Source organism: Pongo pygmaeus, chromosome 14 (assembly GCF_028885625.2).
Source record: "Pongo pygmaeus isolate AG05252 chromosome 14, NHGRI_mPonPyg2-v2.0_pri, whole genome shotgun sequence".
NCBI lineage: Eukaryota > Metazoa > Chordata > Mammalia > Primates > Hominidae > Pongo > Pongo pygmaeus.
The window spans coordinates 107,250,362-107,263,909 of NC_072387.2; the positions used below are offsets into that span (position 1 = coordinate 107,250,362).

General features: G+C 38.4%; 1 protein-coding gene across 12 annotated transcripts in view; it reads left to right on the top strand.

The window, feature by feature from the left end:
• MBNL2 (muscleblind like splicing regulator 2) overlaps positions 1 to 13,548 on the top strand; it is a 180,392-nt gene that overhangs the window by 134,936 nt on the left and 31,908 nt on the right. For 3 of the 12 annotated variants that reach the window (XM_054446391.2, XM_063651065.1, XM_063651066.1), the window contains one exon: positions 2,609 to 2,762. In XM_054446391.2, coding sequence (XP_054302366.1) covers positions 2,609 to 2,762 — 154 coding nt within the window. Of the gene's footprint in view, positions 1 to 1,922; positions 1,977 to 2,608; positions 2,763 to 10,241; positions 10,278 to 11,567; positions 11,663 to 13,548 lie in introns of all 12 variants that reach the window. The other 9 variants (XM_054446394.2, XM_054446387.2, XM_054446388.2 and 6 more) reach the window with 7 other exon arrangements.

Genomic DNA, 13,548 nt, shown 5'->3' on the forward strand with positions numbered 1-13,548 from the left:
TAAGGCCAAAATGATTTTGAGTTTAACGATCCAGTTCATGTTCTCAATGTGCTCTATGAGAATAGGCTTTGTAACCTTCTTCAGCTGATGCAGATTAATTGAAGCTCAAAAAACAAAACAAAAGAAAACCCTGCACTACTTAACAATGCAAAGCTGTGCAAGGATGGAAGATTCGAAACAAAAATGGCATTATGGAAGTTACATGATGTCAAAGTTACATGCAAGGAAAGAATATCCAGTACACAGAAGTTTTGTCAGCTCATTGTTTTTAATGTTCACAATTGTACTTTCACAACATTGATTTCATGTTATTCAATGACCCCGATCAAAACTACCTTCCCAAACATTTTCTTCTCCATTGGCCATTCTAAATCTCTTCTCTGCCTGTAGTCCTTTCTACTTGATTTCTAGTCTCTTCCCCTCCATAGCTCTCCCCTTATCCCCTATTATCTCCATACTTTTTATCCTGAATTATAAAACAATAATAAACATCCTTTATTTATCCAGGAAAATGTCATTAACTGTTTCCCATTTTAAAGGTTTAGTACTATCTCATGTCAAATGACAAAGTTCTATTTCAGAACTTTAGAATATAATATTTGTATTTATTAGACAAACCTTAGGGATTTACCTATTGTGCTAAGCATAGAAAAGGGTATTTCATTTTTTATTTGCATTGGAGCAATTCCTTTGAATTATTTTATTTGCATAGAATTCCATCATAGAATTTTTAGTTTTTTTTTTTTTTACAGCAATTAACAAAGAATAGGAAAATTTTTCATTGTGGTCTAAATCAATCCATATTTGTTTTTATTTCAGTTGTTTAAATGAAACTGTCTTCCCAAAATTATGGTTCTAAGTTAAAGATATTATTTTACTTCTAATCTTTCAAGCAGTTCTTTGCTATTATTTTTAGCTGTTTGCTATTTTTAGCTGTTGTATTTGTTCTTTCCAAGAGTTCCACTTTTCATTAATGGGGTTGCTCACTGATTGTAGCTAAAAGTACAAATAGAATTACTAAATAGAAATTATTTTGATACCTGGGGACACTAAATACCTTTTAAAGGTTATTTTCTTAGTATAATCCGGTAAGTTTTTTGAGATAAATGAAATGAACATTTCAAATGTAGTAGAAAACAGAATGGATGATAAGTTGGTTGTTAGAAACAAGATGATGGAATACAAGTGGGGAATTCTGGAAACTCACTATTTAAATTCAAGGCACTAAATTTGGAACTTTAGTCCACATTACAAGACTCACACTAGCAGAGTGAAGACAAGAATTGAGACAATTATCCACATGATTCAGACAAAAAATAAAGATCCAAACCCAACAGTTTTGCCTAAATAATCTTGTGTTTGAATGTTTTTTTGCCTGAATTTTTTGTCTCAGTTCGCCACTTCATTTTGTTAGGCCAGCTATGAATTTTAAATTATTTTTATGAAAAATTTCAACTTGGGTCATATCCTTACTCGATGGACTCATTATTTCATATTTGAAAACTAACTTATCAGAAGTTCTTCGATCCTATGACCCTTACAAATTTTGCATTTTTTTTCTGAAGCAATATAAAAATGCTTATGGTGTGTATGCAAGCTGCTGTTTTAATTAACTTTCCTGAATTTCAAACATCTATATTTTACTCTCTTATATGCTTTTAACTAAGGTATAGTAGATGCATTTTTGCTTCAATACTAATTTAAGGTGTAATATTCATTTCTTTAGAGAACATTTTTGTTGTTGTGCATGCCTAGTGTTTTGTACGTTGTATATTGCATTCAGAATATTTTTTTCCTTCTCACCTATCCACAATGCAATGCCGTTCCCATGATGCACCTCTGCTTGCTGTTTACCTGTATGTTAATTCGCTTGAATCCCATTGGCCCACTGCCATCATGTGCTCGCTGCCTGTTATTAAAAGACTCAGTCGACTGCCAAAGCAATGAAGCGACCTCTCGAAGCAACTGTAGACCTGGTACTTTGACCTTTCACCTTTCGCTTTGCATGTAGCTTTTCAGAGAACCATCTGAGATTTGTATTACTTGTAAAATATTGGTTGCAAACAATCATTATTATTAATTTATGGAAAAAATCCAATAAGGTGTTTAGCCATCTCATTCTCATATGTAATCTGTGAAATAAATTAATCCTAACAAATTTTAATACCTTTTCCAAAAGAGTGAAGCAAATTTAAATTATTTGACTCAGAAAATGTTCATTATAATTCGTATTAACCTTTAAATTCAAGAAATTGCCATTTAGTTAAAGAAAAGAATAGGTATTAATAATAACACCAATGCTTCGTCCCCCCTTAGAATAGTTTAACTCATTTTAAAAGCTGAAGCCATTTTTTTTGTTGTTGTTGCTTGATAGTTTTTCTTTTCCTTAGTTGAGATGCTACCGTTTTGGGTTACAGAAATCATGCTTTCGCTCTCAATAACAAATTCTCACTCATTCGACATTGCCGCTGTTTAAATTAAGGTGCATGGCAGAGGCATCTCCTTAGCTGTCATTTTTAAAAAGAATGTTGCAATTGATGATCTCTGTGAACATGGAAGGTGTGTTTGCTTTAAGTTAGACATATCTTATCGAATTCTTCATTTCTAGGCCTTTCCCCCTGGTGCTCTTCATCCTTTACCAAAGAGACAAGCACTTGAAAAAAGCAATGGTACCAGCGCGGTCTTTAACCCCAGCGTCTTGCACTACCAGCAGGCTCTCACCAGCGCACAGTTGCAGCAACACGCCGCGTTCATTCCAACAGGTATGTGCCCTTACTGCCCTACGTCCTGTGCCCTTCTGGTCATGTGCTTTCTTCTCATTTCTTTAAGCTGTTTGGTGGCATCTAGTTTGCTTTTGAAGGTATAATACAGTTTGAAATTCATCGTTGTCCTAGCTATCTAAATGTATTTGCCTTACTTTGAATGATAGCTAAAGACTGTTAGGATTCTAAAGCCAAATATTTGATAGATTGAAGAGACAGATTTAACCCATGAGAAACAGAGAGCAGTTAGGGCTTTTGGTTTCTTGTATTTGCACAAGCCCTGTAAAATTGTTTATGTAAATAAGACCTTTTATGTGTGACAATTGAAATTTGTCGTTAACTCTGAATGACCTAAAAATAGCAATTCCAGTAAATACTAACCATTTTTTTCTATTTCTATTCAGAGCACTAAAAAATGAGGCTATTCAAATTAAAGCAATTCTCTACTCATATTTTTATATTCATTCTATCTCTTTCTCCATCCTTCTCAACTTTCACCAAGTTCACAAGTATATAGAGCTCTTATCCTCAGTGTCTAAGCCAATGCCTGATACTATTACGTACCATGTGCATTAACTATGATTCCACTAAAAGATCCATTGTAATAGTCATAGAATCTTAGAGTTTAAAGGACTATTAGTGATCTCCTCATCCAGCTGATTGTTTTACAGATGAGAAAACTGAGGCCCCCTAAATAAGAAGTGACTTTCCAAGGTGCCACAACTAATGAGAAAAAGAACTGAGTTTCCCTGTGACCAACTCCATTTACATCACATCCTACCACCCGGGCCCACCTATATATACACATTCCACAGAGTTCTCCTGAAAAAAGAAAAAAGCAGATAAAAGTGAATTTTTAAATAAGTGACCCCAAAAAGTCAGACAAAAGTAAAAAAACAAAAGTATAAAGCATGTCATCCCTCCCCCATTTGCACCGACATCTCTAACCACAGACACACACACGCACACCACACGCAAAGATAGTCACCATAATTGACCGTGTTTTTCACCTTTTAGTCAATGTTAGAAGCAGGGGGTAACTTAAGTCCTGGTGGGAAGACCATCCACTGAGTTCTTTGAAAGTCAACATTCTTCAGCCCATGATAGTGAAATGAAAGTAAACATAAATGAATAACAATTCTAACAAAAAGAGTTTTTTGATTCAAATCCATTAGTTTGAACTTTTCCAGCTTATTATCCATTTCCTTAAATCCCATAGCTTATCAGAGTTAACATCAGAGGGAGGTAAAATATTTCTGTGATATTCTTTGTATAAAATCTACACTTTGAAATGGATTAGTAACCTGTGAACAATACATATTTTAGTTAAGATATAAATTATGTGAGCAAAGTGGTTTTCAGTGTTTACTTTTCTTATTTTAGTTTTGAACCTATCTTAAACTCACAGACTTGTAGAAGAAATCTCTAATGCAGTATTTATTAGGAGTTCACTTTTGCCCTATTACAGCCTTAATTAGTGACATCCCAGTGCTGTTACAGCATAGCAGTGTCTTCACATGTAATCTACTTGAAATAACACATTTGTAAAATAATTACTAGAAGGTAAACTTACGTTAATGTCCTGTGTGGTTTCTACAAAGTGTGTCATTGTAGACCTCTTGGCCACTAGATATTTTAAGATAAAAAAAAATTAAGGAAGAATAAACTGAGGGGAAAAACGTAAAAGGAGAAGCCTGCTTCTGAAGAATGGATGTTACTGCCATTACCATGTCCTGGGAATACCTATGAAGCTCTGGTGATAAGCCTGCCAAAAGACTCTGAAGCCCTCCAGCACATGTTTAACTCTCAAACCCAACAATGACTGATTTGTTAAATCACTGAAAGAAACATCACTTTAAAATATTTCACCTGGAAGCCTTTTAAACATTTCCAAAGCAAGGATAAACAACATCCCTTACGCAACGACCCGATTTTTGTTGATGAAATGTATTTCATGAAGGACCCATACGGCTGCATTGGCTGCTGCGGTTGTGTACTTCCGCCCTCTGGTGGATTCTTTAAGAACAGCTTAAGTGTGTCTGGCAACCCTCAATACAGTGGGCTTTGGAAGCCAAAAAGTGGGTCCTAGCGCACCAATACAGTGACTAGAAGGGTTTCCATTTCTTACATGACATGAATATCAGAGTGAACAAACATGTGGATCTAGTGTTCTGAAATGGTATTTCAACTGCTTAGAATTTTCACATTTCTCTTAAATGAGGAAAGAGAAAATAATTTTATTAAAAGGAAATTAAAATAATATTTCTCCCACTTAAACCCATACCAGGAATTTTATTGTTCATTTTAGCTCAAGTTTTTGCTTCTGATTTTCTTTCTTATAAACCCATTTTCAACTTTATTTCTAAAATGATAATGGTAATAATCACTCATTGTTCATCATTGTTGGTTTGAAACCTCCGCAAATCAAGTGAAGATGTTCAAAAATAATTATTATAACTTGGTACATAGAGGACCCATTACTTTTAAATGAACAGATTTTGATTTTTCTATAAATGTTTTAAGTAAACATAAATATGAAACAAAAAAAAGCATTTTATGTTTTCCTGAAGGTTGCCCTTGATCAAAAACCATTCATAGTTAAAGCTTTTGATATGATACTAAAATTCTCCCATTGACACAATGTGAATTTGGATTTTAGGAATTCTGCCTCCAGGTTGCAAAGATATTAATATAAAATTTTATGCAAAATATGAGAGTCTTCTCCCAAACTATGCTAAGATAATTATTGCCCTGCTTGATGCCCTAGCACATTTGCCATGGGTGGGTGTTTTCTTTTTTTTCTTTTTTGATTGGGATTATTTTAACCAAGTAGTTAGACTTTTTCTTTTCTATGTTAGGAAAGTGGCAAAACCACACACACTTACAAAAATAGCAGCATAATAATTCTTGGCATTTCTCTGACAGGTTTATTCTAAGTTACTGTAAGTGTTCTTATAGACATTATCTCATTATTCTTCAAGATGTTGCAGTTCTGTTAGTGGCAGGCATGGTTATTTGCACTTTGCAGATGGAAAAACTGAGGCTGTGTCTACACTGCAAAGTAGAATACATAATTAGTGGAACTACCCAGATAATTCTGGCTCACAGATACGACAGCTGAAATATTTGTGCAACTGAAGCAGAAAACATTTGAGAAGTCTTTGTTCATAGAATTGGTGCCTTAGTGAAATGCTTCAGCTGATCAGACAAAGGCAACCCACAGAATCCTTCCTTGATTTATTTCATTATATTGGAAGTACAGAATAAGTAGAACAGGGGACAGTGCCCAGATACAGCCTAATTATGAGAAACGTGTAAATGTTACATCAGATTATCACATGACTTGGTGAAAGATTGATCAGTGTTTAGTGGCATCTGTATCTGCATAAGCACAACAAAATTTATTCCATTCAATTCAGCAAACATACCTTGAACCCGTAGTATGTTCTGGGTTCCACAGCCAGTAATGAGAATACAAAAGAGTTCATAAAGAGGTGAAAACCAAATATTATACAGAGGATGAAGGAGTACCTGAGGGTCTGGGCAAAGCTATTCGAGAGTGAAGGAGAGGAGACAATGAATTCTGCCTTCAGCATGTGCACCAGGTGGTGGTTACGAAGGATATGGAGAAACAAGACTTTCCGAAGTAGGAGAAATTTGCCTAGGAGTTTGAAGAGAAGCAAGATTTTATCAGTGGGGGAAAAGCATCCCAGCTGGGACATGGGAAGAGTGTACTTGAAGAATAGAAAATTGTCCATTGTAGCTATAATGAAGTACATACAGGATGTATACAGAGAGTAGAGGATGGGAGTGTTGTACAAAGGCAGAGATGGGGCTTACTAAGAAGATCAGGACCAGAATCTGGCATTAAGGGAGCCACACATGCATAAGCTATGCATTTCCAATATCACATCACTATTAGGCCACTTAGAGAGAGAGGCTCATGGAATTAATTTGGTTAAGGATTTCAGCCACATCCAGGACTGACGCCAAAGTGACATGACTGATCCTAGCCCAGTGTGGCTGCAGGAGCTGTGGATTATTTGCAATCCCAATGATATTCACATGCATGGCACAGCAAAGCTCTCCAAGACACCCCCTTCCACACTGGAATGAAAGAAAAATAAGAGCGGATTTTTATAGGTGTAATTTTTTTTTTTTTTTTTTTGAGACAGAGTCTCGCTCTGTCACCCAGGCTGGAGTGCAGTGGCATGATCTTGGCTCACTGCAACCTCCGCCTCCCAGGTTCAAGAGGTTCTCCTGACTCAGCCTCCCGAGTAGCTAGGGTTACAAGCGTCTGCCATCGCACCTGGCTAATTTTGTTTGTATTTTTCTTAGAGACAGGATTTTACCACCTTGGCCAGACTGGTCTTGATCTCCTTGACCTTGTGATCCACCCACCTCAGCCTCCCAAAGTGCTGGGATTACAGGCGTGAGCCACCGTGCCTGGCCATTTTTTTATGAGTACAGGTTGAGTGCCCCTTGATCCAAAATGCTTGGGACCAGAAATATTTCAGATTTTGGAATATTTGGATTACATTAACAGTTGAGCATCCCAAATTTGAAAATCTGAAATCTGAAATGCTCCAAGAAGCATTTTCTTTGAGGGGCATGTCAGCACTCAAAAAGTTTTGGATTTTAGAGGATTTTGGATTTGGATTTTCAGACCTGGAATGCTCAACCTGTACTATGAATGAAAAAGTCGAGTTCAGTGAGATTAAAAATAGAAACTGACTTGATGGCATGGGGAGGTAGGTAAAATAACAATTGAGCATTTTCTAAAGAAGTGACATATACCCTGAGATCTGGAAGATGAAAAGAGTGGGGTGAAGATTATTCTAGGCCAAGGGGACAGCTTGTGGGAAGCTCAAAAATAGGGCAAATGTGTCATGTGTTCAGTTCAAAGAAAAGAAAAATTAATCTGTCTGGAACATGGTGCCAGGGAAGAGAGGTGTAGGATGGCCTGGGGAGGTAGTCAGAGACTAGACCACAGGGGACCTTTATCCTAAAAGCAATGAGAAACCACTGAATGGTTTCCAGCAGAGGAGTGGCCAGGCCTGCATTTGGAAAGATCTACTCTGCCAGAAGCTGGAGAATGAACTAAGGAGGGATGAGAATGGAAGCAGGAAGACCACTTAGGATGTTATCACATAGCCAGCCTAGAGATAATGGTGACCAGGACTTCAGATGTGGCAGTAGTGATGGATGAACAGATGAATGCAAGCTGCCTGCTAGAAGCAGGATTGCTTTGGCTGATTGGTGAGCTGGACCCAGGAAGTTCACAAGGGGAAGGGGTGTGAGGCATAACTTTCAGTTCAGTCTAGAGCTCTAGTTAGATGGTGATGCCCATCAGGTATCTCCTGAGGTGTAGAAAGTTTCTCCCATCCAAGTACTAACCAGGCCCAACCCTGCTTAGCTTCCGAGATCAGACAAGATCAGGCACGTTCAGGGTAGTATGGCCGTAGACCGAGGTGTAGAAAGTTTCTGTGAGAAAGATCAAAGTTTGGCCCTGTTACATTTGAGACACTTATGAGACATCCAAGTAGAGAGGTGAGGGGGGCAGTTAGAGGAAAGGACCTGGAACTCTGAGAAGAGATCTGCGTGAGACACACAAACATGGAAGCTCCTGGAATCCAAACCCATGAAGTGAATGATACACCACAGGAAATGTAGCGTAGATGAAGAGGACCCATGACTGAGTCCCGAAGAACTCCAGCATAGAGAGGGTGAGGAAAGGAAGATTGTTCAGCAAAGTAGACAAAGGGAGTTGCCAGAAAGAAAAACGTGTGTGTGTGTGTGTGCGTGTGTGATCAAAAATCTAAGGGAAGAAAGTGGCTTCCGATGGAGGAAAGGGTGGAGTGCTGAATGCTGCTGAGAATCAGGAACAGTGAGGTGAAGATGGGAGAGTTCCTGCTGGCTGCAGCAATATGGGATTTTTCTGGTGATTGGCATTCACAATTTAAGTGCAGAGGTCAAATGAAAGCCAAATTGAAGAGGAATGAAGACTCAGTAGGGATAGGGAAGTAAACATTTATGTGTAGGTAGATTTCCAGAAGTTTGATTCTGAAGATGAGAGAATAGGGCTGGAGAAAGGTTTAAGTTGGATGTATTGGCACACATTTGTTGAAGAATCTGGCAGTAGCCCAGTTAAATAGCCCCCTCCTGACTAGGTCGTGTTAGCTTGATCGAAATGTAGTTTAGGCAAAAAGTCGCCCTCCAGCGTGAACAGCTCCACAGAGAGAGTAAAGACCTACACATCTCAAATTCTCCAACTAATATCTCAGAAGTCAGTTCTGAAACTCTAAGAGGGCACTCCTACATTTACAAGAAACTACTTCTCAGGCACCTACATGACACCCAGTCTTCAGTGATCTAAATCCATGTATTACCTTGTTTTTCATGGAACTGAACCAGTAGCAGATAATTCCTCAAAGCTTTCAATGCAGCTTTCTTTCAGTTCTCCACAACATGCCTGAATATAATATTCATGGTCAGAGTCATGATGCATGTATGTTATTATGACCACTACAAGTAAGACAGCTATTTCTCAGAAAGGGTTGAAATTGCCCCTCCCACCTCCTACCTCCCCACTCAGAGGCCAACTTGAGATTTACTAGGAGTTTTGCCAGAAATCTCCTCAGGGATCACCTTGTAGTAGTCATGACCAAATTCTTTAGCCCTGGTCCTAACTCAGCCCCAACTCTGCACTATATTGCCTCTACAGTGTTTAAGCTTTATTGCCAGGCACTATTGCTTTATCATAATGAATCTTACAACAGAGAGAAGAGCACATACTCACACAGGTCATTCCCTGTAAGAACCTCAATCTTCCTAGGTTATTGGGCTTTCAAGCAGCAATCTAAAATTCACCCATCCTGCCCTGCAAGCTTCTGATTTGGAGAATATCTTAAATCTTAAATACTGTTCTTATTTTCATACTGTGGTTGACACAAAACATTTACAGTCAAACAAGTAAACTTTTAATGCAGTAAGTTCAGTGTATTCTAGTGAATATAAAAGCTGACCTGGATTTAGGAAGAGAATTCTATTTCTAGCCTTCCCCTTGACCCACACCGTGCATGACCTTGGAGGAGTTACTATGCCTCAGATTTTTCATCTGTAAAATACCCACTTCCTACCTTGGAGGATTAACTTGATAATGTCTGTAAAATACTTTGAGGTCTTAGAGGAAGGACACCACGGCATTATCACATGTCATTCTTATTAGAATCATGTCGATGCATATGAATAGAAAGTGTGAACAGTGGTCTAAGGAGTGAGCTTGGAATAATATTGGCTTAAAATAAGTCAGATATATTTGTGTCTGTACTGACAATGTGAATGGCCCTAAAAGACTGTGTTAACTAACCCTACTTATTTCTGGTTGTGCTTCAATCTCACTTTGAATGTTAACTCTAAACCGCTAACCTGTTTCTTTCCCTTTATTCACTTTTTCCACCCACCATTGCATGACATCAGGGTCAGTTTTGTGCATGACACCCGCTACCAGTATTGGTAGGTTTCAACCTTTTTTATTTGTCTTTTATATGATGTACAATACCTTCACTTGCTTGAAATTTATTTCAGAGATGGTAGAAATGCTATAGGAAATAGTAGATTTGAAGGCTTATTTGGCTTTAGAGTTAACATATAGGTTTTTAAAAATGTACTTGTATATTTAAGAAAATGACGGTTTTAATGTGACCTCTTGTGCTAGAACAATCAATCACTACAAAAACATAAAGCCACAAGTACGAGTCTACTTTTTAATGATTTGTGTTTTGTTTCTCTTTATAGTTTATATGGTATAGCGTAAGGAACAGAGCTTACTCTATCAGCGAGGCAGGCTAATTTCATCAATGTTTGAAAGTTTCATAGTGGTGTGCCTTTATCTCCTCTTTGCTGTGTGTTAGAGCGATCAGAGTTTCCCAGAAGTATTCATTTTTTACAAATTATAAATGGATGTATTTTGAAACCACATGTCTGAGCTTCCTAACTTAATTATCTTTTCTAATTTTAAGTGTTGATTTATTTGGGATGATTTTTCTGCACCTCAGCATTCCCTTAGCCGTTCAATTTTAATAGCAGATAGTTGTCCTCACACACATAAATGCCTTGGTACAAACGTCTGTCTTTAGGACATATGCATTAGATCTATTTAGAGTCAAGAAAAAGAAACATTGCAAATTTTGCCTGGCTGTTTCAGAGTAACTGTGTTAGAATTTGCATCAAGGCTATGATGTTTGCTCCATCATTTATTGATTCAAATAAACCACAACCCACAGCAGCTGCATTTCATATAAGCAGTCCCAAATTGAAAAAAAAATTCAATTTAACCATAATTCCAAAGAACATCCTATCCCAAATTAGGTCTCCATATGGAGACTTGGAGGTCTCAGAGTTTATGATTAAAAGTGATGATCACATATTCTTACTTCATTGGACATCACCTTTCACAATTTTAGAAACAACCATTATTGCATACACTGTATACTCAGAATTGGGAATGGATCTATTGTTAGAAATAAAATGTTTATAAATACATCAACCAAAGTAATCTGCTTTGGCCTTTCTGGGAATCACTGATTATGTTTTAAAACTTCCTTTAATTGTACTTGTAATAAGCTATTTTCCCTTTTTTATTTCTCTCCCATGCTTCCTTGCTTTGCATTGTGATTGCATGCCATCTGCTGGTTTAACCCATGATGGCTTGCTGCTCTGATATTCACCATGCCAAAATACCACTTCTATTACCATAATGCTACACCCTCCTGTTCATTGCTCCCATGGTTCCCCTCCTGAAAGTACCCATGATGCACAGCGCTACGTCCGCCACTGTCTCTGCAGCAACAACTCCTGCAACAAGTGTCCCCTTCGCAGCAACAGCCACAGCCAATCAGGTTTGCTCCTTTTAAAGCTTTCTTTCACAAATCCCAAACTCTAAATGAGTGCTGATATTTAAAAAAAAAATTCTCGGTGAGAATTTTTTTTTCATGTTTATCCATCAAATTTTATTTTTTTAATTAGTTTATAGCAAGCATTTACAGACAGGTTGCACTTATTTAGAGTTAACATTTACTGCAAATAATGATGTAGCTATGTTTTGTGTTGCACTGTTTGTTTTCGTACCTAATATTGTGTAATTAACCTGACAGGCTTAAATTCCTTTTAGTACAGCATTACCTATCCAGTGGTTTGTGAATGGCCACATAAAAATTGTAGACGCGCACCCATGGGTGCTTCAAAACTGGCTGTATTTTAATTCGGTTCATTCAGACCCTATCATCTGTGTGGAGGAAAAAATTCTCCTCTTAGAAAGTCTTCTAAAAATTCTCCTCTTAGAAAGTCTTCTCTTTGGCCTAAGTGTCATATTTGAGGTCTGAATAATTCTTATGATCATTTGACCTCAGTCTTAGGTTCTGCCAAACTCACTTGGTTCCCACTTCACAATCTGCTCCAGTGCTGGCCTAAGAGCCAAACCATCTGGAATGAAGAGTCATGGGTGCCGCTGAACTCACAAAGGCTGGATATAACTGATGAGGAGCATTTAACTCTGTTGGTTTAATGCATGTGCCAGTGAGACCATGGATGTACTATTTCGTAGTGACAGCCAGCTGCTATTTCCTACTCTGTGGTCACAAGCTGACTGTATCCCTGACCCTAGCCTCCCACCTTGCAAACATGTGCTCCTAGCCACAAGGAGACAGCGTGAGGGTGAGTGAGCAGAAACTCTCACCTCGCCTGGAAAAATACTTTATTGCGCATGCCCTCCCTTCACAGAAGAACAATTTTGGTTTGGTTTTTAGTTTTGTTTCATGGGTTTTTAAAAATAAAATCAGCTCTGCTAATAAAAGATGACAAGGGATAAAAGAAACTAGGGGAAATTGTGTTGGGGGATCACAGCAGTCCCAACCTGCATTCTGCAGGCTGGGAGGGCCGAGTCATGCTGCTTTCCACATTCAAGTGAATCCACGATTCCAGCTCTGCAGGTTTCATCCCTACAAAGAGAGGCGTGAGTGGACAGGAATGCAGGAATAAAAGTTAAACCCCGTGACAGTGCTGACTGTGGCCTCAGCATTGTGACAGAGCAGGAGACAGCAGAGAGTGGGGGAGGGAGGAGAGGCCGAACAGCAGTGCAGAGGCAGGTGTCAATCAACTGTGGACAATTCTTCAGCAATTCACTCCCACCTCTAAAATGCCAACCGGTCCTCTGAGGAAAGCCAACCCAGCTTCCAAACAAACAGAACAAAGAACAGGCAAGGATGAATTCCTTAGCTGGGAAGATGATGATGATGATTATTATTTAATGTGGGATGGGAGAAGGGAGAGAGACTGTTTGCATCTTTCCATTATTAGGTCCAAAGCTCTTCTCAATCACTCATTCTTAATAGGGAAGCTGGATACCGGTTTCTTTCAAGTCTGAAGTCCTGCCTCCTTGAACTATGTTTATGTGATTTTTGACTCAATTTTTGTTACAAAGTCCTTTTATAAGAAAACAAGTTTGGACTGAGTGCAGTGCCTCATGCTTGTAATCCCAGCATTTTGGGAAGCCGAGGGAGGAGCGTCACTTGGGCCCAGGAGTTGGAGACCAGCCTGAGCAACATGGTAAAATCTGGTCTCTACAAAAATACAAAAAAAATTAGCCAGGCACGGGGTGCCATACACCTGTAGTCCCAGCTACTTGGGAGGCTGAGATGGGAGGATCGCCTGAGCCTGGGGAGGTCGAGGCTGCAGTGAGCCATGATCATGCCACTGCACTCTAGCCTGGGTGACAGAGTGACACCCT